Source organism: Enhydra lutris, unplaced genomic scaffold (assembly GCF_002288905.1).
Source record: "Enhydra lutris kenyoni isolate GAN:26980312 unplaced genomic scaffold, ASM228890v2 scaffoldscaffold49, whole genome shotgun sequence".
Taxonomy (NCBI): Eukaryota; Metazoa; Chordata; class Mammalia; order Carnivora; family Mustelidae; genus Enhydra; species Enhydra lutris.
The window spans coordinates 5,370,007-5,395,468 of NW_019154133.1; the positions used below are offsets into that span (position 1 = coordinate 5,370,007).

Below are 25,462 nucleotides of genomic sequence, written 5' to 3' on the forward strand. Positions count from 1 at the left end.
GTCATTTGCCAATTCTATATGATATTCAATCCACACTAACCATCTGTCACCATACAAAGTAATTATATTATTGACTATATTCCCGATGCTATGCTTTTCATCTCCCTGATTTACTTGGTAAGAACTTCCCTTTACTAAAAAATAGCTCTCAATCAAGAATACTAACACAATTTTAATGCAGCTAACTTCATACATTTAAATAACTACCTCTTTAAACTATTCTACTAGCCCATGTCAAATTGTCAATTGTGGATATTTTGAATGTTCCAGTATCTCAGTATCTCATATTGGGTTTCCAGCATCTTGCCTTGCTTCTGGTAACAAATAAGCTACTTTTATCCATCTAATGAAGAAACTATATTAACATACGAACTTAAAGCATAATTTAAGTAAATCAAGCTATATGGTGGTCTCCTCACATGAACACATACCTCTTAGAAACAATGATTTCTTTTCTTCCCAGATGAGAAGATACCAAAGAACTAGGCAACATACAATCTCAATCTTACCAAACGACTACATTTCGAATGACAGTGAGCTTCTTCAAATATTTCCTGGGATATACTACAATAATTTTTCAAATGACATTATAATGTTTCATTTTTAAATAGTACTGAGATAAAAAGATAAAGTATTTCTATGTTCAACATCAGTGTGTCTTTATAAGCCTAAATGCCTGGAGTAGCATCATTATTTTATAATTAAACTTTAAAAGATTATGGTTCATCAGGTTCCATTATTATAAATTAATCTTATCAACAACTTAAAATTAATAATTCTATCAATATTTTCCCTCCATATGAAGATTTCCAACAACAATATTCTACATACCAGGATCGTAAGAAGGTGGAGGAGGAGGAGGAAGTTTTCCACCCTCTTTAAGTGCCTGATCAAGGCCTTTAGCTGCTCTTATGGTGGCAATGAATTCTTCATGTTTTCTTCTCCAATTAGATGGTTTCTTTGGTGGTTCAGGCTACAAACAAATAAAGAAAAGCCCATTTCAAAACATTTTTAAAATAATTAATTGAAATAGGGCACCTTGGTGGCTGTCGGTAAGCATCAGCCTTTGGCTCGGGTCATGATCCCAAGGTCCTGGCTCCCTGCTCAGCAGATAGCTTACTTCTCCCTTCCCCTCTCCCTCCTGCTTGTGCTCTATCTCAAATAAATAGAATCTTTTTAAAAAATTAATTGAAATAAAACTTGAGAAAATGCTATATTGTTTTAAATGTTCTCTTATTAGGAGGTCCTTAAATTACTTTCCTTAAAATTTATGATTTTAAAAAGAAACTTCATGTAATTTTATTATATGCAATTTTTAAAATGCAATTATAATTGTGATAAACACTGCTAAATTAACTTCTATATGTGTTGCATCCACTTAGGCTCCCACTAACAATGTAATTTCCCTATTTGACTACATTTTCTCCAACAGAGTATGTTAAACTTTTGGTTTTTTTAACTGACTGGAAAGGTAAAGAATAGTTTTCTCTGTTGGTTTTAACTGGCTTTTCTCTTATAAGAAGTGTGTTGAGCATCTTTTTATATCATTAAGAATAATTGCATTGCCTTTTTTGTGCACTGTTTATGTGCCTGGTCAACTTACCTGTTGATTACTGGTCTTAATTTTAGCAATTTATAGTTAACTCTTTATAGATTAGCCTCAGCCCTCCCCTACAATATGGCTGTCTTATGACCTTGTCTAAGGATCTTCTGATATGAGGAATTAATTTTTAAAATATAGTTTAATTTACTTGTTTTTTCATGGGGTCTCCAGATTTATAGTCACTATTAGCAAGGCCCAACTTTACACATTGAATTAATGTATAAAGTTGGAACAAGTGGAATTTTCCCATGTTTTCCTCCTAGAATTTTCATGACTTCATTGTAAAATTTTAAATCTTTTATTCATTCAGAATTTATCATGAGTTATATTGTGACATATAGATTCAACTTTATTTTTTGGTTTTAACATGGCTATGTAGCTGTCTCAGCATCCTTTATTGACTTTGCTCCCCACTGAACTATTAACACCTTTATCATATTATCTTTTGTATTTGGGCCTATTTCTGAACTTTCTCTTCTGCTCCAGTGTTCTGACTATGCTTGTGTTAGTACCAGTGTTTTAAATACTGAGACTTTATAATAATATTTTAATATCTGATAGGATAACCCTACTTCATTCTGCTTTTTCAATCTTTTCTGCTTATTCCTGTATGTACCTTTTTCCATATGAACCTCAGAATCAGCTTGTCTAATTTTTTAAACTGTATTTTAACTGGAAAACTTAAACATTACATTCATAAACAACTTAAGAAACTTAATATCTTTATTTTGTTGAATCTACCTATCCAAAAACATTATCTAATATTTGCATTTGAAGAAGTATTTGTGCTTTGTTTTTTTAAGCAGTCTATGTGAAAGTCTTATACCTTTAAAAGGTTTATCCCTAAACATTTTTTATTTTGTGTTGTTCTTTTATAAAGAGTCTTTTCTACTTTTTTATGTTTCAAGGGTTTGTTGAAATATGAAACCTAGTAATTTCTGTATATTAGCATTATATCTCATTATTTCACAGGCTTCTCTTATTGTCTGTAATATTTTAGCAGCTGATTCTCTTGGGTTTTCCAGGTATATCATCTCCTAATAATGATGCATTTACCTCTTCTTTTCTAATCCCTATGCATCTAATATCTAACTATATCAGTTATAGCAATTACTATATTGCTTGGAGCTTAATCTTGTTCCTGTCTTTAATGGCTATCTCTAAGCATCTTTCTACTATGCATAATGCTGGCTCCTGTGCTATCATACATTTATTTTGTCACATTATTCAAATACCCAACTATCCTTATTAGGTCTTTATTTTTTAAATCAAGAATATACATTGAATCAGCAAAGTCAAATGATGATTTTTTAAAAATACTAATAAGGCAGGACTAATAAGGGAAAAAAGGAAATCACAAAATACCAAGGGATGGAAAATAGTACATGATATAGTTCTTATAAACATGAGGAAAAAAGAATACACCATAATAGACCTTTGTGCTAATAAATCTGACAACATTAAGTGGACAATACCCTTGACAAACACCACAAAACAGATACTAAAAGAAACAAAATCCTAACAGTCTCACATTATTTTTTTTTGTGAATCTATTATTTAAAAACCTAAAGAAAATTGGCCCAGATGCCTTTACTATTGAATTCTTGCAGACATTTAAGGAAGAAATAGCATCAATCTTTTAAAAACTCTTTCAACATAAATGAAGAAAACAACCTTTTTTTAAAGGATTTTATTTATTTATTTGAGAGAGAGAGCACTGCAGAGGGAGCAGCAGAGGGAGAGAGAGAAGCAGGCTCCCCACTGAGCTGGGAGCCTGATGCAAGGCTCGATCCCAGCACACCAGGATCATGACCTGAGCGGAAGGCAGGTGCTTAACTGCCTAAGCCACCCAAGCACCCTGAGAACAACTTTCTAACTAGTCTGTTGAGAGCAATAAATGTTTGATAAAAAGAAAAATTACAAATGTACCTCTCTCACAAATATAGATACAAAATCTTAACTAAATACAAGCAAACTCAGTTGTTGAATGTGACTGATTCTTTAAAGTTTATTTTTATGGTGAAAGGTGTGATCACACCATTCATCTACCTCGTAAGTATAACTCACCTACTGATAAGTTTTGCTGCTCTCATCTACCTTTCTTCTCACAGCATCCTGTGTCAGTGCTAAATTAATGCTTTTTATTACTCATGATTGAATGAATTAGGTTTTCTTGTTACATCTATTTACAAGAGGTTCTAGGGAGGAGAGGTGCACAGTTTGCTTCCAAGGTACACAAACTGACAGCCAGCTCTCTTCTCTGTTATACCAGATATGGATGCAAATAAGGCCTCTCTGATCACACGGCCATACCTCTCATGCTTCTCTAAAACAACATGGGTCCAGGAAGGCTCCTGTTGCCAACCATGCTTCCCTCAGTAACCATATTAACCACTTAAACAAACTAACAAAACAAAACAAAACAAAAAGACCTAGCCCTTTAGATAGGCTCCTTACATTCAGAAAGTATATATTTTTTTCATTAGTGATTTTTTGAGAGCTTCTGCCATTGGGCCCCCTTCAACTCTCTGTGCCTTATGTCCCTACTTCCTCCCTCCTGGTTATTGTCCAATTTCAGCCAAGCTCATTCTAATTCCTGGCTACACAAGTTCCGATACCCCAATTCCTGCTTTGGCAGCAGCAAAAAAGGGGTCTATACTTCTTGTTTAGACCCCTCACATTTAAGGAGTCACATTTAAGGCAAGGAGACCCTTCATCTTTAAGGTGACAGGTTCCCATTCCGGGCCATGGGTCCTTTAGTCACTTTCTGCACTTCTTCTATGGGCAGGTTCTTCTGGAAGACCAGAAGCTTTGGGCAGCCCTTACATATATTTTGTACTCTGTGGATTATGCCTACCTTTAGTTATTCCCCAAATGGAATTTGTATCTGCTTTACTCCACTCTGCTGGTGATTTTGTAGGACTTCTTTGATACAGATAAAGACAGAACTGCACTATGATGTTAAAATCTCCTAATACAGGAGCGCCCGGGTGGCTCATTCGGTTAAGTATCTACCTTTGGCTGGGGTCATGATCCCTTGTGTCCTGGGATAGAGCCCTATGTAAGGCTCCCTACTCAGTGGGGAGTCTGCTTTTCCCTCTCACTCTGCCCCTCCCCCGGCAGTGCTCACGCTCTCTCTCTCTCTTTCTCTCATTCACTCTCTTTCTATCCAATAAATAAACAAAATCTAAAAAAAAAATAAAAATAAAAATAATGTTTGGGACACCTGGGTGCCTCAGTTGGTTAAGCATCTGGCTTTGGCTCAGGTTATGATCCCAGGGTCCTGGGATCAAGTCCCTCATCAGGCTCCTTGCTCAGTGGGGAGCCTGCTTCTCCCTCTGCTTGCCCCTCTCCCCACTCATGCTTTCTCTCTAACAAATAAATAAATAAAATCTTGAAAAAATCTTCTAATACACAACTTTTCAAACTTTAAGGCGCCTATGACTTGCCCAAGGATTTTGTTAAAATGCAGATTCTTAACTCAGTATTTCTCGGTGGGACCTGAGATTCTGCATTTCTAACAAGTTCCCAAAGAGTGCTGGTACGACTGCTCTATGAACCACATTTTTAAGTACCAAGAAATTATACTACTTCATGTAAAGGCATGGTTTTTACTTTGTTTTTATCTGAAGATCAATTTTTTTCACTATTAGAATCTTCTCCCTTAGTCGGTTAAGTGTCCAAGTCTTGATTTCAGCCCAGGTCATGATCTCAGGGTTGTGGGATTGAGCAATTCCAACCCCCTACCTACCCCATCGCCTGCCTCAGGCTCTACACTCAGCAGAGTCTGTTTGAGTTTCTCTCTCCCTCTCCCTCTGCCCCTACCCACTCTTGCACACACTCTCTCTAATAAATAAATACATAAATAAATCATTTAAAAAAATAGGATAACTAATATTTACTGAGAGATCACTATGGATAAATTCAGTAAGAACCCTACAAGACAGATACTAGCACTACTATCACCATTTTACAGACAAAGAGATGTACAGATAAAGTAACTGCCCAACACAGGACGGTAAGTAACAGAGCAAGGGTTAAATCCAGGCAGTATGACTCTTGAGCCAGCTTTCATTTTCACACCCAGTATATTACACTGTCTAAAAATTTCAACAGTTGACCTCTTAGCTAATTAAAGCCAATATAATCATATATCTAGCAGATATACTAAGAAAAAAAATCAAATAATTGTTTATGTACATTATTCAAATTTCACCTTCACTTATACATAGACTGAAAAAAAAGATGAACATTCGACTTTTCTATTATCAAATAATTTTATTAGTAAGATTAATTGCCCCACAGGGAAATGTTTTCCTGTAGCACTGGGAGAAGTTATTATCAATGAAGAAGGGTTTATTTCAAAAATCTATTCAATGAAGTACTCAAATTTTGACTTTTCATTGAACTAACTCTTTAAAACCATGTCGAACAAAGTATGTATGTGCTTTATTCTTGGCAATATAACATATCACAGGTAGAATTAAAGAGATATTATTAAAGGAGATTCACTGCTTTCAAAGAAAATAAACTGACAACGGCTATACATGGACAGTTGAGTAACTGATCAAACTTCCCCAGAAAGCGTAAGATCACAATTACGGACAATTAATCAAGATATTAAATATCTATAATGCCAAGGTATCTGTAAATTATAACTTTGCTTTTGTATATAGGGTCTATACTATTGATAAGAGGCTTAAACTTAGAGCGCTTAAATAGGCTTCAATAATTAACAATGACTTAAAAAGAACATGTAAGGAATTTTTAATTATTTCCAGGCTATAGCTAAGCAACTGGCTATCTGATGCTATAAAAACCTCACTGTAATAGATCTGGAGATAGTAGTTTGGTTTCCCTTTAGCAGAAGTTTAAAATAAACAAGATTCTGATCATTTTTAAACTGAAAACACAAAGCAGAATTCATACTATCCAAAAAGCTATATAATTACCCTAGGTTTAAGAGGCTTTACTGTTGGAATATCAGTTCCTTCAGCTCTTTGTCTGCTTGAATCAAAAGTCTTCCGCTTCTTAGTGGCAGTTTTCTGGCAAATGGGTCCATGCTTTTTCTATTAAGATAAAGAAATACAATGCATCATTTTCTTTTCTATAAAAAGGAAATCTATAAACATCAAATTGTCATTTGAGACCAATTTAAAAACTAGAAGATAAAATAATAATATATAAATAGGATATTTTGCTTTAACTAAAACCGTTAAAAAGTATATATAATGCATGCTCTAAGTTATTTCTCAAGAAAATATAAATACTATATACAACAAGAAAGTATAGATAAATAGTCTTCCAAAATTTTATTAAGAGTTATTGACTATTCCAGTTTTCACACTGCTAAGAATAAGGAAAATAATGTAACAAAGCCAAAGTTATTTAAGTGGAAAAAAAAAAGAGTTATCTTCATTATTAAATACATGAAAATAGATACTGGAAAAAGAATATAAACAGAGACTGCATTAGTGTGAGGATTACAAAAATTAAAACAATAGTAGTAACCTGGGTTACTAAAGTTCTTAATACAACAGTAGCATGTTACCATATTACATTTACATATTACAAGAAACAAGTTTATCTTTCTTTACCCATGATTTTTGAGCTATCTAGCATTCCACTTCTATAGGTTTTTTTAATATGGCTGCCAACTCATTCATTCAATCATTCATGTATTCATTTTAAGGATATTACAATGAATGCTCTTATAAATGACCTTCAGTTAACCTACTGGATAAATAATCATTTTCCCTCTTCCAAATAAAATATGTTAATGGAAGTGTACTATATGCACTTTTTTTCTTTTGTATTTTGATAAACACTGAACAAGCTAGAACTGTTAAACTTTATCTGAGAAAAGAGGAAATCTCCAAACTGGTTGGTTTGATATCATACAACTTCTTAAATTTTCAAGATACACTTAGAAATTAATACATACTTGTTTTCAGTTTTCATTTTAACAAACAAGTACTATAATTATAGCTATTAGAATAAAAATCTCTTAAATATGAAAAAAATAAAAGTGTGGCTAACAAGCAATTTTCTGATAGATATCTGTTCTTACATTGAGTTCTGTCAAAAGTATGTAGTACTTTTTCCCATATCTGATGTGTTATATAAGTTGTAGTTGTATAGTGATTACATTATTTAATTAAATATTAAATAAGGGCAAAAGAAGGCATTTTCTTTCCTATGTAAACTGAGCTGAATGCTTTGGAAATGGTTTGAAAAACAGCAAGATGATACAAAAACAACAAAATCATTGAGTTAAGTGTGGGCAAGAAGTTTTTAAAGAACAAAGGAAAAAAAGCTGTCATTATTTAAAAGGAGTCGATATTCCAACAGATATTTTGGATCATTAAATCCTTGTTTTACTTTAAAGAAACAAACTGGGAATAGTAACACGCATTCTGGATTGTGGCAGAACTTTAATCAGCAGATGCATATTCAAAGAAAAGTCTTTATTCTGCATCAAAATATTAACAAATGTATTTTTATATTTAAGGTAAAAATAAAATATTTTAGGTACATAGGCATTTTTTCCCTTATTCTCTAGTTAGTTGGTTATTTAACATTAAAATAAACTAAAAGTACTCCTATTTGTGTTACTAATAAAAGTAGCTAAAGAATGTATAATATAAAAAAATAATAAAAATTTAAAAAGAATACATAATATAGGTATATAATTTAGGTACACTTTTAATTGAAAACAACTTTTCTTCAAATATTTCAAATATACATAAGAATTATGAGCATAGTGTCATGAACTCCCACTTACTCATCAACAATTATCAGCAATTTAGCAATCTTGTCATCTATCCCAGCTCTTTTTCCTAAGGTACTTTAAAGCAGATCCCAGACACATATCATTCTTTATCTTTAAATACATAATTACGCATTTTTGAGTTTTTGTTCTGTTTTTGTTAATATTCCCACAGAGAAACACTTTAACAGAGTAGTTCTGAAGACCAAACTATGAAGGAAAGAAACCTCAGACATAGATGGAACTGATACTCATGAACGAAGAACACTGACCAGTATATCTCTTTAAATTATTCCACAGAGGTTCTTCCCAAGATAGTTGTCGTGAAGTATCGAATAATTAGAGATCCATCATAATCCAAAGGAAAAAGGTACTCACTAATGCCACTGGAAAGAATGTTCTTCCACAAATCTTGCAAGGTAACAATTCTCCTACCTGGACACTTCCATTTTCTAAAACAAAAAAGAATTTAATCAATAAATTCTTTGTTCAAATTGTGAAACTTCCAAATTTTAATGTCCTCATATATAAGCTGTCAGTTCTTGTGGAAAATGTCTTGTTTCATTTTGGAATAAGTAATATTATTAAAAGAGGCACAAGACTTAGAGTTATCAGCGGTCAAAAAGAACATGCCAAATACTGAAGTCATGATTTAAGTATCACCAAACTGATATTGTTGGAAATATCTTGTTTTCTTTAATTTTAAACAAACCAATTTGTTACATTCTCTGAATTTATAGCCTGTCTCTACTGTAAATTACCAAACTTTAAACACTGTTTACCTTGAGGTTAATATTATATATTATTAATCTTCAAAGGATTAAGATATAACATTGGTGATCAGTGAGATGGCTTCCTGAGATGATCTAAGGATTCTAAGATAAAAAGAATCTTGTTCTGGGACACCTGGGTAGCTCAGTCCATTGGGCATCTGCCTTCGGCTCAGGTCATGATCCCGATCCTGGGATCAAGTCTCACATCAGGCTCCTTGCTCATTGGGGAGCCTGGTTCTCCTTCCCCTGCTCTTCCTGCAGCTCCCCCTGCTTTGCTCCCTCTCTTTCTCTCACAAATAAATAAAATCTTAAAAAAAAAAAAAAAAAAGAATCTTGGTCTGTGTAACAGCAGACAATAGGAACTATAATGCCTTAAAGAATCCCTAGTTACTATGCTTACCTTTATTATATAAATTGTTCATTATTTTATACATATAATATTAGATAAGAATTCAATGGACCAGCAAACTGAGATATTCTGTCCTATGGCACAATTCATTAAATAACCGGCAAGTAGCTGAAACTCTTACTCAATCAAAACTTACTGCATCTATCACACATTTTCATACAACAGATTTTGTTACTAAATTGATTTAAAAGAAACAACTACATTCTTTGGAATTCTACATAGCTGAGTCTATTTGTCATTTTATTGTCTAGCCAATTATCAAAACTAAATTTATTCCCATACCTGTGATTTTCTAAAAATGGTACTTGAATCTGTATCTTAACTATATTAAATATATTTTATTTATTTAATAATTAAATATATTAATAATATAGAATCTGTATCTTAACGATATTAAATATATTTTATTTACTTAATAATTAAATATATTAATAATATATAATATAAAATAATTAAATATAATTCATAATTGGATACATTTAAATATATTTCTTAAATATATTTTCTGCTGAATATTTTACTGTTAAAATTCCTTTATCACATGAAAGACAAATAGCCACTTTGTTTTAGAAGTAACCTAAAGAAACTCATGAGAAAAGTACAATTATGACTTCATGTAATTTGTTCCAAAGCATTTAGTAAGTTCAAGAAAACTAACAGAAGAATCAAAATAGACATGAGTAGGAATATAATCAAACCATAACAGAAAAACTGTTTTGTTCTCTCATTCTCTCAATACTCCACTGCCCTATTTTAATGGTAGATAGTGACTATCATCTCAAATGGAGGCAATGTCTCTACAGTGGCAGTAAAGCTGTGGGCACTACAAAAGCAAAGATTTGCCTGAATTGTTCCTCTTCAATACCAGAGGTTAGGTTATCTAGGGAGATCGGGGACTTAATTCCACTATGTATCTGTAACATACACTAAGAATGTCTTCATAATGATGCTCAAAGTGATGCCACATGATACACAATCTATTAAGCTTGTTTAACTTATAATTTTCATATAATCCTTTAAATTCTAAGCAATGATTTAAAAATTCATCAATACAAAATGTTAGAGTATCACTTATTTTACTTGCTTTAAAGTATATTCAGTTAAATAAATAACAAAGCAAAATTTTACAAAAATTTTGAAGTCATTACTTCATTCAAAATAAATAAAGTTATAAATTTATAATTTCCTCCCTCTTATATTAGCTAGTCATACAGCATAGCCCTATAATTCACAAACTATAACGTGCACATGTATGTTAGTGTGAACACCCTCTTCTACCAACACGTCATAAGCAGCTTAGGTTCAGAGTCACAAAGCTACATTTTGTTGTGATGGTATTCATTAAAAGACATGACAGCTTAGCAAAAAAGGCACTGAAATTTGTCTCATAAGTCTCAGAACTATAACTCCCTGGGCAAGATATTTAACCTCACTAAGGTTCAGCCTCCTCTTGTATAAAATTTGGAAGGAAGTTAGGGTGAATGACCTGCATGGCCCCCTTCTATCTAATACACCATAACAAATATACTATATGTATTTAATAAAACCTACCTTAAGACCACATTAGCAAGAAAAGTACATGGATGATAACATACCCTCTTACTGGCATTAAATTAAACAAAAATTTGGTCAGATATAAGGATGATTAAACCAGCTGACCAAGTGCAGATGGAGGAATGAATGCTTCAGGTAGCATGCAGAATGCTGAGAAAATCAATTCCACTTGTCTATATACGGAACTGAGAATCTGCAAGGAACTAAAGCAAAGAATAAGATGTCTCTCTCCTTGCTGGAAAAGTCTTCACTACATGAATTAGAAGAAAAATGTATGACTAATCATATAAATAGCCTCAGTTTAACATTTGTTAAATGAGGATTTTATCTACTCTATCTACCTTAAAATTTAAGGGGTCATCTGAGATGTTATATATGCAAATGCTTTACAACCAATGAAATAAGAAAATACTCTTCTCCAGCACATGAAGGCAAACACTAATCTCTCTTGTGTGGCAAAAGCTAGCAAACTGTGAGGCTTATAAAAAATAGTAGAGATGATATGCAGAGGGGTGACTATTATAGCAGAGAGCAAGCACTGTCGAAAGCAGCACTCAAATTAATGGATAAAACCAAGTAACTAAAGTACCTTAATATTCTAAAACTCTCCATAACTTCTCTTTATAAAATTTATCTCACACACAGTATTGATTCTGTTATGCATTACTGTGTTTGGCAACTTCAAAACCTGCACCATAAGGCTTGAAATGGTATCTTTATATAATACTATTATATATATTACATATATAGAGATGTGAAATAATATGCTGTTATCTAAACAGTTATGACATTCTAAAATGTATCTATTTAAGAAATAGGAAAGAACATTTTCAAAAGAAATGAAATCTTGGAAATTAAGAACAGTTCTGGCTTCTGTGTAGCATGTCTATTTCTTCACCATGGGTCACGGCTCATCTGAATCCAACCTTTAAAACAAACCTTCGTTTTGAAGCATACAGCATCTGTTATACAGTCTTCTTCCAACAATCCTTTTCAAAATCTAATTATTTTCAGGTCAACAATCCCTAATAATCTCAAAAGACTTTCCTCTTTGAGTTCATCCTAGATTTCAACAGTTAAACATTCACACTTAACCTACTCAACACAGAGCCTTCACAGTCTACTCCTCTTTAGTCCACCACTCCAGTTCAACAAAAATAACAACTGCTAAAATAATTTAGTAATGGTCCACCTCTGGACTCTTAAAATACTCAAGCACCTTCTCTGGCCATGTACTTCTACCTTCTACCTCTCTTTAAATCACTTTCTTGATCTCAGAATGATTTGCATCTTCTTGATAACCCATTCCTCATTGCACTTTTCTTCCTACTCAGTCTGAATGTGACTAGTCATTTCTACTTTCACCAATCACCCTCAAATCCCTTGATCCACGGTCACATGTTTGGCAAATGCTAGATTAAAGGAATGGGTTTTCTTAGAGCAGAACTTCCTCAGTATTAAAAAAGAGATTTAGTATATTATTATTTTCCTAACAGAAATCCTGACCCCAGGAGATATTTAGGACCAATGTCCTGAGTAGCACATCTTTTGAAACACTGGCTTACATTTACTAACTCCTCTTTACCTCCTCCCTTTCTCTTCTACCTAAACTGCAGGAAACCTTTATCAGGCCTAAATACTACATTAAAATAGATCAATTTATTGATTCCCCCAAGTATTTGTTGAGCACCTAGCATGAGACAGGAACTGTTCTTTTTTTTTTTTTTTTTTTTTAAGATTTAATTTATTTATTTGACAGATTGAAGAGAGCACAAGCAAAAGGAATGGCAGGCAGAGGGAGAGGGAGAAGGAGACTCCCTGCTTGGCAGGGAGTCTAATGTGGGGCTTGATCCTAGGACTCTGGGATCATGACCTGAGCTGAAGGCAGCAGCTTAACCAACTGAGCCATCCAGGTGCCCTGAAACAGGAACTGTTTGATGAAGTAAGCAAACAGTGATGATCTTACAGAGCTTCTACTCTTCTAACATGGAAAAAATAAAAACAAATACATAAAATGTCAGGTAGTGATAAGCACAATGCATAAAAATAGAGCAGAGTAAGAAGAGAGAAGACAGTCACAGTGTTATGTGTAAGTGTATTGGAAAGTGGGTAGGATCAGGGAAAGCTTCTTTAATGAGGAGACTTTTAAAGCAGAGACCTTCAGATATTAATATTAACTCTTCGTCAAAGCTAGACAACCCTTTTGCTTCTTTTTCTCTCTCATATCCAAGTCATATCTCACCTCTCCTCCCTTTTTAATTCCCACAATCTGTGCCTATAGTTCAAATCCTCATCCCATATACATATTTCCAGTCTCTTCTTTCTCCAACCTATCCTGTACCATAGCCATCTATAGATTAAGACTGCACACAATCCCTTCCAAGCATGCTTTTTACCTCTACTGAAACACTTCTAAGCTCCTAACACACTTATATGAGTTTCCCCATCCAATAAACAAGGACTGAGGGGAACTCCTATGTACTAGGCACCTCACTGAATGCTTTATGTATGTGACATCATTTAATATTAATATAGTTCAGGAAGATTAGTATTTAAAACCTCCATTTTTTATAGCTGAGGAAACTGAAGTGGAGATTTACTAAACCAGAGAACTAAAAAGAAACAAAACAATGATCCAAACACAGGCCTCTCTAACACACTGGCTTTTAAAATAACCTAGCATCTAACTCAAGACTAAAAAACAATGAATGCTAGATAAATCAATAAAGATGAAGAATTATTCAGTAAACTAGCATGTGTTTGGACTAGAGAAAAACAAAACCAAAAGGAAACCCTAATGGGACAGGAATGCTTTCCTCAACTAAATCTAGGGTACACCAGAGAAGAGCAATTAGACTTCTAATGAGGTTTTAGAGGGCAGTACACTAAGATCTGCTAATTTAGTAAGCCAAAAAGGAATGGGGAGCCTGATCTCTATTATAACTGTTAATAACTACTTATCAAGATGTTATGAAAGAAATGATAATAGTGTATTTATTAAATCTGCTTAAAGTTTATCATCTCTCCATTTTACAGATACAAAGCTCAGGAGAGACTAAAACTCTCCCAAGTCTAGACCTAATTCTATAGGCCTTAGGTATACCTACAGGGCACAAGAGTTAGGTGAAAAGAAATTAAAGGTTTTGCTCCAATTACACACAGAACACAGAAATTCTCAAATATAGATGATACAGAATCATGAGAGAATTTATATTTAGTTTTGAAATACAGTGTTCAGACTACTACTCATCTCTTAACGATCAGGGAACATGAGAAGTCCCAGAAGACCAAAAATAATAAAAGTGGCACATGCTTTATATGTAAATAATTTTTAAAAGAGTATGATAATCTTCAATAGCATTTTTTAAGGGGCTGTATATTTTCTGGTTTTGTAATCAAGATTATTCAGTAACTAGCTTCAACTAGAAACATGAGTCTGACACCAAACAGTACAATATTTACTCAATTACTATGACATGGTCAGCAAATTCCTGGAGATCTTCTACAGGACGGCAATATAACATTTATTAGACCTCAAAGTGCTAGACTTTAAGGGCAAAGCTGGTTAAAGGATCTGCCTTTGGCTCAAATCATGATCCCGGCATCCTGGGATGGAGTCCCTGCATCTAGCTCTCTGCTCAGAGGGGAGTCTGCTTTTCTCTCTCCCTCCTCACTCCTTGTGCTTTCTCTCTAATATATAAATAAAATCTTTAAAAAATAAAAAACAAAACAAAAACCCCAAGTATTAGACTTTAACTTCCAATAGGGGAAAAACTTTATCTTATTTATCACTGTATCAATGTTTATTAAATGAAGGCATGGATGAATGAATTAATGGATGGAACCTTAAGATTCCAACTTCTGATCTTTGCAAAATGGGACCTAACAGGGACTGATTTTAAAAAAAGAAGAAAGAAAGAAAGAAAGAAAGGCATTGTTCTAACTTCAGTAAAAACTCTCAGAGCTTTTATTAGTTTAAACCACATGAATTACTAATATTCAACTGTTTTGTCCTACAAAAAAAAAAACCTATTTCATATATTTTAACTTAACCTAATTAGAACTAAACACATCATAGCTAATGATAGTAACTCATTTTGTTAAACAATAAACAAAAACAAAATACCCCCAAAAAGTAATAAGCAAGTACTGTTTACCGTGATGCATCATAAGCTGGGCCCATAAAACATACCCCTCATAACATATTACATCAGAATACATGTATTTTTCCACAAATGTACTGAATACTACACTGGGTTTTCATTATATTTTAAAAGCATTCTTAGTAAGATTTCAATCGTAATGTCTTGGTATTGCTAGAATATAAGGTTCACTAAAACACAGATTCAATGAGAACAGGGCTTTTGATTTTTTCTTTTTTGCTACAACCCTGGGGCCTAGAATGGTGCCCATGATAGACAAAGTCATTTATCTAACAACAAATATTTATTAAGTACCTACTCTGGGTCAGACACTGTTTTAGGTGCTTAGCATATATAAGTGAAAAAACAGATGAAGATCTTTGCCTTAATTACAAATGTTAAATGAAATAATAAAAATCTGCAGAAAAGTTGTTTTAAAGCACTTAATGTATGTTATGACAACTTCACAAGAATTCCAGAACCCATGATCCTATCCACTATGTTACAAGACCACCACATATTTTAAAATTTATTTTAAAAATTAGGTTCCTCCATATATCCTCTAAAAAACAGTATCTTGAAAGTAAGGAGTGTGATCATTACAATTCTTATTTCACGGAAACTTAATGATCTCCCTGAAATAAATTACACGACCAGAGAACAGGAACTTCACTTGTCACAGTATACTGTAGCTGCCCACAAAAGGAAAATTTATTAGAATTCTCATCTACAATTCTCAAGCTGTTTACTGTGAGAGTAAAAGCATTAAAAACTATCATATTCATCATTACATTTGTTTTTTGGTATGCTTAGGTAACTGCAGAAAGTTACCAGTTATTACTTTTCACTTTATAACACAACCTGAAATAATTTGTTTTCTGGCATGCAACAATACAGGGCTCAATGCCTCTCTTTATCTTTAATTCCACCTGAATCTATGTAAAATAGGAGGGGGGAAAAGAGCTAAACCTAGGCAACAAGATCTTTCATCAGAAGGATTAACCACAATTTGAAATACAACCTTGAAACCGTTGTTGCCAATGTTAACTAGTTTTTTTTCCATTGTTGTTTTTAGGCAAATGTTATATTACAAAGGATAAGACGGACAAAAATAATAGAGAAGTGAAAGAATTGGGAACAAAGCAAAATCTGGAGTCATGGTTACAGCACAAGGATTAACTCAAAAATAAGGAATCAATGCCGGCTCTTCCTTACAGAGTCGTCATTAACAAGCTCTTAAATCCTTCTGTTAATCTATTGTCCCGGCTTTGAAGCTGGCCAGTGACTCTTCCTCGGTAGATGCTCTTGGCATCCCTCCGATAGAAGATGCGGTAGGAAGAGAAAAACGGTTACCTAGGGACACTGGCCAGGAAAGTGTCTGGAGCTAGAGGCTGAAAACACACCCAGGGGCCCCAGCTAAGGCTGGCAGTAGAGAGGCCATGGACATTAATGGAGAGTCCACTTTGCAAGAAAAATAAATTCTGGCTGGAGACTGTGATTATCAAAAGGGCTCTCAGGAGTCAGGCAAGACCAAAAGACGGTAGAAGAGACCTGCAGGCACATGCCAAAGGAGTATCAGGCTCCCGGTGGGGAACCCCAGCTGAAGACCGTCTGAGGCGGGGCAGCCTGAGGATCATGAGCTCCACGGTGTTGGGGGCTGAAAGGCTACCGGCCGCTAGGGCCTCCAAAGGAGCCGCAGGGTCCACCGCTCCGGTCCAGCCCCTCGCCACCGGCACCTCTGTCCTGGGCACCGCGGGTTGCTTCGAGCCCGCTCTCACCGCCTGGCCCGCACCTCTCCACCTCCTCACCTTCCAGTCCCTCCATTGCGTCACCACCTCTGGATCCCCAAGATTTCTCCCCCAACACCCGCCGCCACTGCCGCCGCCGCCGCCGCCGCCGCCGCCGCCGCCGCCGCCGCCGCCACCACCGCTGCCGCCGCCTCCGCCACCGCCCAGCTCCGGCTGTAGCAACCCGGCCGCACCTCCCACCCGCTAACATCCCGGGCTCCCATTGGCCCGACGCTTGCGGGCGGGGCTCAGGAGGGGCGGGGCTCAGGAGAGGCGCGCCTCCCGCTGCAATTGCACCGCTGCTTCCCGACTGTGAGCTTTCCCGGTCGCCCTCCCGGTAAGCCTAAACCGCTTCAGGTTGTGTGCCGTAGCTAAACGACGTCTTTGTTCTCCTGACCGCAGACTTGTTTTCCTCACACACTATCCTTCCACTTAGAATGTCTCAGCACCTCATGGGCAGCCCTTCACCAGTCCCTCAGTGAGTCATTACAGTTCTGTCTTCTCTCTCCCTGAGGGCTCTAAGCTAGCAAGCAAACCAAACACGCCCTTACACACGTTTGTGCAGTTCACTCTCCATTTTCCGCTAGCTGGTCACGCGACGTTACCTGAGTGTATTCCCAAGACCTGATAGTCACACACAGATTAAGGAGTTAAGGCACTCCCCCGCACCCCCGCCCCGAAATCCTACTTTGTGTCGGGGATTGTAGAACTGAGATTGCTCTGAACACTTGCAAACAATTTTCTCAGCTTGAAAGCTTGGGCAGAAAATTAGAAGTGAAACCCAGCCCACCCTTCATCTTCATCTACTCCAGACCTACCCAGGCCCTATACTTAATCATCCTTTAACTAAAATAGTCTGCTGGCTTTGTAACTTATGAACTAACACCAAGACTATGTTTGATCAGGGAGTTTAAGGGCGGAACTAACTACAGAATGAGGCCTATTTCTGTCAAGTCCAAAACCTATTGAGGATGAAGGTAGCTTCAAAACTAGCTAAAACTTTTGTTTTAACAGTCTTAACACGTTTCACTAGAGCTAAGTTTCTTTAAAAATCTGATTTAGCAATGATAAACCATATTTGTTAACTCTAGTGTATCTACTGGCAAGTTATCAGTATTAATGTAACTTCTGTAACAAGTGTTATATTAATTTTCTTATTAATCTGTTCAGTTGCAGAGTTTTCACATCATATCTAACTTTGTTTACTGTTAAAAATATGTATCTTACAAAGCAGTAGCCTTTAGGAAACAATCGTCCTCTTACTCCCCACTTAAATGAAGTTATTACAATTGATCTTTGAATAATATGGGGGCTAGGGGTGCTGACACCTGCACCGTGGAAAGTCCATGTATCACTCTTGACTCCCCAAAAACTTAACTAATAGCCTGCTGTTGACTGGAAGCCTTACCAATAGCATAAACAATCAGTTAACACCTATATTGTATATTATATATATTATATACTGTTCTTACAATAAAGTAAGCTAGAGAAAAGAAAATGATATTGGGAAAATCATAAGAAAGAGAAAATACATTTACAGTACTGTATTTATTTAAAAAAACAAAAACAAACCCATATAAGTTTACTCTCACAGCTCAAACCTGTGCTTTTCAAGGGTCAACTATATAAACTAGAAACAAACACTAGAGGGGGACATCACCTCTTATTTGGGAAGGTTATCTAAGTAGTTGAATCTGGTATGGTTCATCTCTTACAGTCACGTGAAAGAAAACTTCCACCGTTCCTGTTTCTTCCCATAGTTCTGCTCTGACTTTTCTGTTCCTCTAACATCTGAGATCTGAGGCCTTATTGGCCAGACCACAGCCATCTGCCACTTAGCCTTCCTGGCCTAAGTAGAAATGTCTTTTTTTCCTTGATGCTGCTAAAATTATGGGGGAGTGGATGGGTTGGACTTTTAAAAGAGCACAATAGAGGAAAAAAACACACTTGGAAGAAAACCCAAAAATAAAGAAGCAATTTAGTTTACAAATTACAAGTTCTTGAACTGAACTCAAGCCAAAGATTGAGTTGGCTAATACATACTCTATTATGCATAAAAACAATAAGGCAATAATAATGATAACAATACCATTTTTAAAAATCATGTTAGGCATATTTTAGGTCCTTTTCATATGTTCACTTATTTAATCTTCAAAACAATTCTTCAGAGTAGATACTATAATTTTCATTTTTCAGAATTAATTCTTTATTTTCTAGATGTATCAGATTAATTTTCTGCCATATATATACTCCTAGTGAATGTAACTTCGATTTAAAGTCTGGTCTGTCTGATTTTACCAATGGCAATTTCATGACATTCCTCACTTTCCTTACTCACCTTGCCTTCTAGTTGCCTTAAATGTAATTCTAAATGTTCAGACATGTTGTTGAAGGTATACTTGTAGGCATTACTACTGTGGATTTTAATTCTTTAAAACATGCGTGCTAATCTTCTGTACAGATAATAGGCTCTCAGCACTTTTATGCTACAGCTATCCTGGCTCCTGAAGCTTTTTTCCTGGTCCTGACCTCTGAGCAAAAAAGACAGTTTCTTATTTGCCTTCCTAAATTCCATCCTCTGCCTCCTACATGCATGGCCTAAGAGCCTGGTCTTGGTGTTCTCTCCTGACTTTACTTCCTCTTGATCTATTCCATTTTTCTCATTCATCCATTCAACAAATATTTGTTGAGTACCTATTATATATATTTCAGGCCCATTACTTTATTAGTCAGTTACTAAAATGAATGGAGCTCAGTTCCTTCCCTTATGGTTCTTATCTGTTCATATTTTTATAGCTGCCAAGTGTTCTTTTTAGCTGATGGCAACATTTATAGATGAATGAAAAATAAAGATTTTCTCACCTCTTTATCATACAAAAAAGAAAGCAAAGGTTCAGAGATGTATTGACTCAATACAGGTGACAAAATTAGTAAGTAGCTAATTAGTAAGTAGCTAAGACTCTGCCTCACCATATCATCTACCTGATTCTCTATGCCTTGCTTTACTTTCTTTTCCATCATTATTTCCTGGAGCCAATCCACATCTCTTTTGGACCTTTCAAAGGGCTGAGCAAGCCACATGTATCTTCTTGTTTCAAAGCTCCAGCCTCCTGTTGGATCTTACCCAAAGATCAATTTCCCTTTCTGAGACAACATTTGGCTCTTGTTGAAATCATTTTCAGAGCATAGCTAAATGCAATTCTGAATCTCAGTGAGAATCCGACCCAGTTTATCAACTCCCATTATATAAGGAGTTTCTTATCTCCACAGCCTCCAGAGGAATGACCCACTATAATTTAGTAATTCACACATTTAGTAATCATAACAAAATGATAACTTTAATCAAAAACAAAAGAAGCATATTTCCCCTAAAAAGGGAGAACTATGGAACAGTTTTCCCAAGATGGAGGAAGCACATCTGAGTTGGTTCTTACTAGTTTTATTTTGTAGATTAAAATAAAAAGAAAATTTTTAAGTGTTCAGAGAAAAAAAAATAGTGGTAGTAATAAATAAGGAAACACTGAGAAGAGAAAAGAAAAGAAAAAAAAGAGGAAGTTAAAGCAAGCTTCATCTCCTTCATTGACTGGAAGGCTACTTCATTCACCGTGTGATATTGATTATTCTACTCTTTCTCCTCTAGTTCCAAAAGAAACTCCAATTCCAAAAGGGATCTCTATTCTCCCCACTTTCAAAAGTAGTTCTCAGCAGCAATAGGATATATTTTTTTCAACCTTCAGTTATGGTCCCATCTATCCATCCCTTGCCACCACAATCCCAAATCTTATCTGAAAATCTGTTAATCCAAATACTCTTGTATGCACAGCACTGTTCTCGGCACAACTGGAAGCTACGAAGAGGTCTCTCTGATTTCTGTGCAGTTAACATCTAGTAGAGGAAGCCCTGCGCAAGGCATAATACAGTGATAGATAGAGGACAATATATGCAACATATTATTAAGTCTTAGATGGTTTGGTATAGCTTAAGATATCAGGGGACATTTGCCTGAATAGAACAATTTAAAAGGTCTTACAAAGAAGTAGAACTTAAATTATATCTTGAAGGGTGTCATTGGATATGTAAAGACCACCGAGGATGAGGGGGACAATGACATAACACTTAAATTAATGGAAGTCTGGCATGCTCTGAGGTAGTTGGTAAAGAAACAAGAAGAGTAATTAAATATATTTATTCATGATGTAAAATTTTTCTAAGTTATAAATTACAGGCATTATAGTTCTATATTTCACATATTTTTAATCTCAGATGCAGGGTGTTGAGTTAATAATACTTACCAGCATACAGCACATATGTCAACTGCCTACACAAAGTCATCTTTCTTCCCCCATTTTATTACTTAGACTTTTCATCCACCATTTTAACTCTATACCAACCTCTTATTATAAGCACCATGATACTGCATTTAAGTTCAAAGCTCACAGGTATCTTTGGATATGTGTGGTTCCTTGAAACATATGTTGTACTATTTTGTATGTGCATCTGTTCTTAATTTATATATATGACATTATACTGTAGCCTTCATTCAATTTGTAATTTTTAAATTAATATTCATTTAGAGGTTCACCCATGCTCCTGTATATAACACTAGTTTATTGCTTCTGTGTGCTGAATTACTGTATGTATACACCACATTTTATTTACCCGTTTCTGTAGTGATGGGCACCCTGATGCCTCTACAATGAACATCTTTGTGCCTGTCCCCTTATGAACCTGGGCTCAAGTTTCTCTGGGATGTGTTCCTGGAATGGATTATTGGATCATGTTCATTTCTAGTAAGTATGCCCAGATTGTTCTCTGCAATGGTTGTACCAGTATATACTGCCATCACAATGTACAAGAGCATTCATCTTCCCATAATTCATTAATAGCTGACCTACTCCTAATTTTTGCCAATCTGTTGAAAACCAAGACTTTGGCATCTCTTTATATACCTGCTAATTCAGATTTGATTTTCAATGAATTTCCTGGTTTTATCTATGTTGTATATTGGGATTCTTATTTATCCTTTTTTTTTTTTTTTTTAAGATTTTTATTTATTTATTTGATGGAGAGAGAGAACACAAGTAGGCAGAGCAGCAGGCAGAGAGAGAGGAGGAAGCAGGCTCCCTGACGAGCAGAGAGCCCGATGCGGGGCTGGATCCCAGGACCCTGAGATCATGACCTGAGCCAAAGGCAGAGGCTTAACCCACTGAGCCACCCAGGCGCCCTATTCTTATGGATTTTTAAATTCCTTGTATATTTTAGATGTTAACTGCTTGCTGTTTTTGATTATTTTAATAATCTTTTTTCAGTTTATGAAATATTTGATAACTTTGTCTATGACACCTTTCATTTAACAGAAATTTTTAACTTTAATTCTGCCAAGTGCATCAATATATTTTTCTTATGAACTGTTAATCTGAGTTTTTATTAGGGTTCTCTTCACCTCTACATAATAAGAGTATTTGCTTATGCATTTTTCTATTGGTATAACCAAATATAATCCTAAGAAAACAAAGACAATTTAGATACAGACTAGGGAGGACAGTAAAAACATATTTTTTCTAGTGTCCTGTATGTTATGGGGTAACTCTAAAAATTCAAATTAGAACTAATGCCTAGAACTGTTTTGACACATTGTGAAGTTCAGCTTTTTGCCTATTGTCGCCAGAAGAGCCAAGTGTTTTTAGGTGCTCTTTTTCCCACCTAGAGAAGGAGAAACAGAAAAAAAGAGAAAAAAAAAAAAATCATGAGTTCTTTCCCCGGCCTTATGAATCATAGCAGTTTCCAGGGGCTCTTAAAAGAGTTTTCTTAAAAATGCTCTGATGTATTACAAATAAATGTTATGTAATGTCAATGATGATGTTAAGATATTTATACTAAGGACAAAAAAGGAAAGGTCTCCCATTATAAATCTCCTAAGTGAATATCTTGGTACTTCTTTATGATTTTAAAAGCCTTATGGGCTTATGGGTCTGTTACTTAAAACAATTATTAGATACTATAGTTTCTCCAGCTACCTTTTAATGGAAACAGCTGTATGAGAATTCACCCTATGAATATATGCAATTACTAATATAATTGATTACTTGGTTTTAAGAACAAAGGGTAAAAGGGAAAAACTGAAGCTTTAATTTTCATTGTAGCTATGCATATTATTAGAGTTATCTGCCATAAACTATTTCAAATGTCTACATTTGCAAACCTATCTTTCTAGAAAAATTGCTTATTACAGTTTTACAGAGAAAATACACTATTCTATTTACTTCTTACTTAGAACATACTTCTTATTTAGAATAAATTTACTATATTGTCTATCTAATTTTGTAGTATGAACCCAACAATTGTTTGCTTACTGTTTCTAAGTAACATAGCATTGCTTAAGCCTTAAGTACACTGTGTCTCTTAGCAGCTAACAGTTAATTAAGAAAACAGAAATAAAGATTTCCTCTGGCTCTGTTTGCAAAACAAAATAAAGTTTGTATTTTCATAAGAAAGAGAAATTCCAGATAATAAAATAATAGTATTCATAGGAACTTAATTTATATATAATTGAAGGAAGGACCAGTTTTCAAAACTGTAAAAGATGACAGTGAATGTCAGTCTTTTTCTTTTCTTTCTTTTCTTTTCTTTTTTTTTTTTCAAGAATTAGGAGAGCTCTTAACATCTTTGCAGTGCCTCTGTTATTATGAACATCAGTGTCCTTTTGTAGCAGAGGTTGTTATTGCCAGTTTCAAATCCCCTTTACTGGAAGGTGTATCCAGCCCCGCTGTTGAGAATGTTAGCTGATAACCCAAAGCTAGCTACTTCCTTCTCTAAAGAATTGCCTTCCTTATGAAGAGTACTGCCATACCTAAGAGATAATGGCCTTCATCATCAGAAGGGCATCTCACAGCCAAAGACAGACTCTTGGGTACAACAAGCTAGCCTCTGATTCAAGGTGAGCTGAAGCCAGTCTTCGTATAAGACCATATCCTTGCTTATTTATCCTCTTACTGCCCTAATCTCTTTCTCTCACTCAAGAGGAGTCATCTCTAACAAATCACTTATGCAAGAATCCCCTTCTCAGGCCCTGCTTCTGGAGAACCTAACCTAAGATCCCTTTATAAGTATATAGTAGTGCCAGTTTAATGACCTAGTGTTATTACTAAAAGTTATTCCATCCCATGCCCAGCTGTACTTGAGTTGATAATAACTATACGGGATATTAACTATTCAGTGTTTTTGATAATCTACATTTTCATAGGGCATTGTTGTTTTTCAGAAGCTTAGTGTAATACTTCAGTCATTGGTATTCAATAAATATTTGCTAAATGACTGAATAGAATATGAGTGAATGGTGTGGTTTTCAAAATAGTTCTTTTGAGTAGGCAGAGAGGTTTTATTTAATATATAATGGTTAGGGTTAATATGTTACTATGCATACCATTTTCCATATAGTCTTATGTTGTCCTCATAACCTATCCATGAGGTAAATGTTATTCTTACCATTTCCATGTTGAAGATATAGAGATTCCATAAGACTAAGTGACTTTTTCAAAGTTACAGTGAATAGGTACTGGGTTGGGATATGTAAATAGATTATCTGACTTGAGATCCATATACCATAGCATAACTGCTTTTTCTTAATAAGAATAGTCAGCCTGTTGAGAATGGCAAAGGAAGGCATTGGATTTCTACTCTCTCAAGTTTCAGATCAGGAAAGAAAGGACTGATAAACTGTCCATAATGAAATAAAAGAAAATTATGTGAATTACTCTTTGTTTCTATTAAGGACAGAATCTATGTGTGTTGGTTAGTTTTATATGTCAACTTGTCTTGGCCACAGTTTCTGGATAATTGGTCAGAAATTATTCTGGATGTTTCTGTGAAGGTGTTTTCTGGATGAAATTAACATTTAAATTGGTCATCTTTAAATAAGGCAGATTGTCTTCCATATTGTGGGTGGGCCTCATCCAGTCAGTTGAACAAAGACTGTCTTTCCCTGAGCAGGAAGGAATTCTGCCTTTGGACTCAAACTGTAACTCTACCTTGGATTTCCAACCTTATGGCATAGCCCTGCAGATTTTGAACTTGAAAGGTTCCTCAATCATGTGAGCCAGTTGTTTGAAATAATTCTCTTTCTCCATATGTATGTGTATACACACTCCATGTAGACATGTTTTATGCATATATGTACATATGCACATCAATACATATGTGTACACATGTGTACATATATGTGTTCGTGCATACATCCTATCGGTTCTGTTTGTCTGGAGAACCCTGATTAATAATCCATGCTTACCCACATAGGTGGGTAACCAACACCTAAAAAGCAATAAAGTAAAGCCAAGAATATTCTCTGGAAGAATTCATAATCTTTATATAACCTTTGTCATATTCAAATATTCCACTGGCTGCTTCTAGTTGTTAGAGGTCGTCTTTG

General features: G+C 35.0%; 1 protein-coding gene across 2 annotated transcripts in view; it reads right to left on the reverse strand.

The window, feature by feature from the left end:
• Positions 1-17,108, reverse strand: part of LOC111156833 (zinc finger C2HC-type containing 1A) — a 50,845-nt gene extending 33,737 nt beyond the window's left edge. The window contains exons 1-4 of one of the 2 annotated variants that reach the window (XM_022517929.1): positions 17,059-17,108; positions 8,751-8,824; positions 6,556-6,672; positions 832-973 (exon numbers count right to left, since the gene is read on the reverse strand). In XM_022517929.1, coding sequence (XP_022373637.1) covers positions 832-973; positions 6,556-6,672; positions 8,751-8,824; positions 17,059-17,074 — 349 coding nt within the window. In that variant the 5' untranslated portion in view covers positions 17,075-17,108. The remainder of the gene's footprint in view (positions 1-831; positions 974-6,555; positions 6,673-8,750; positions 8,825-17,058) is intronic. The other variant, XM_022517930.1, reaches the window with a different exon arrangement.
• Between the last annotated feature and the right edge of the window lie 8,354 nt (positions 17,109-25,462).